General features: G+C 66.6%; 1 protein-coding gene across 1 annotated transcript, besides 1 other annotated feature; it reads left to right on the top strand.

Moving 5' to 3' along the window:
* Nucleotides 1-414: a mobile genetic element.
* Nucleotides 415-598: 184 nt separating this feature from the next.
* On the top strand, nt 599-1006 carry Tco025E_01145 (histone H2A; the record flags this gene model as incomplete). Its single annotated transcript, XM_029368083.1, has 1 exon — nt 599-1006. One exon carries the CDS (start codon nt 599-601, stop codon nt 1004-1006), a length of 408 nt encoding a protein of 135 aa, XP_029231819.1.
* Nucleotides 1007-1297: the final 291 nt, after the last annotated feature.

The raw sequence follows: 1297 nt of genomic DNA, 5'->3' as shown, positions 1-1297 counted from the left end.
GCCGCGTCGGTGCGTCGGGCGCCGTGTACATGGCGGGCGGTGCTTGGAAGTACCTGACAGCTGAGCTGCTGGAGCTCTCCGTGAAGGCGGCGAGCCAGCAGGCCAAGAAGCCGAAGCGCCTGACGCCCCGCACGGTGACGCTCGCCGTGCGCCACGACGACGACCTCGGCACGCTGCTGCGGAACGTGACCCTGTCGCGCGGTGGCGTGATGCCGAGCCTGAACAAGGCGCTGGCGAAGAAGCACAAGAGCGGCAAGAAGGCGAGGGCGACGCCCAGCGCTTAGAGGACCCCCAGGCTCCTGCCGCAGAGACGGCGCATCCCGCTAGATCCACCCGGGGAAGCGTCCTTGCCCAGCCACAGTGACCCACGTGTGGCCCCATAGAATAGTTTTCTTTTCCCGACTTCTCCCCTCGCCCCCGCCGCGGGACTGCGCAACGCTTTGCTCTCCGCCCCTGGCTGCGGCGTGGCGTGCTGGGCGCTGTGTCTGCGTCGCGCGCCGCATGTCTCCCTTTGTTCGCCCTTTGTTTTCCAAGATCGCGGTCGCAAGAAGCGGACAAGCCACTTTTCAACATACTTTTTTTTTTCTGCAGTCGAACGATGGCAACCCCGAAGCAGGTGGCGAAGAAGGCGTCGAAGAAGCGCGGCGGCAGCCGCTCTGCGAAGGCCGGCCTGATCTTCCCCGTGGGCCGCGTCGGCTCCCTGCTGCGCCGTGGCCAGTACGCCCGCCGCGTCGGTGCGTCGGGCGCCGTGTACATGGCGGCGGTGCTGGAGTACCTGACAGCTGAGCTGCTGGAGCTCTCCGTGAAGGCGGCGAGCCAGCAGGCCAAGAAGCCGAAGCGCCTGACGCCCCGCACGGTGACGCTCGCCGTGCGCCACGACGACGACCTCGGCACGCTGCTGCGGAACGTGACCCTGTCGCGCGGTGGCGTGATGCCGAGCCTGAACAAGGCGCTGGCGAAGAAGCACAAGAGCGGCAAGAAGGCGAGGGCGACGCCCAGCGCTTAGAGGACCCCCAGGCTCCTGCCGCAGAGACGGCGCATCCCGCTAGATCCACCCGGGGAAGCGTCCTTGCCCAGCCACAGTGACCCACGTGTGGCCCCATAGAATAGTTTTCTTTTCCCGACTTCTCCCCTCGCCCCCGCCGCGGGACTGCGCAACGCTTTGCTCTCCGCCCCTGGCTGCGGCGTGGCGTGCTGGGCGCTGTGTCTGCGTCGCGCGCCGCATGTCTCCCTTTGTTCGCCCTTTGTTTTCCAAGATCGCGGTCGCAAGAAGCGGACAAGCCACTTTTCAACATAC

The sequence above is a fragment of the Trypanosoma conorhini genome (assembly GCF_003719485.1).
Source record: "Trypanosoma conorhini strain 025E chromosome Unknown Tco_14.4_contig_00034, whole genome shotgun sequence".
Classification (NCBI taxonomy): Eukaryota; Euglenozoa; class Kinetoplastea; order Trypanosomatida; family Trypanosomatidae; genus Trypanosoma; species Trypanosoma conorhini.
The sequence above is the reverse complement of the archived record's forward strand: the minus strand, read 5'-3'. Positions and strand labels throughout refer to the sequence as shown.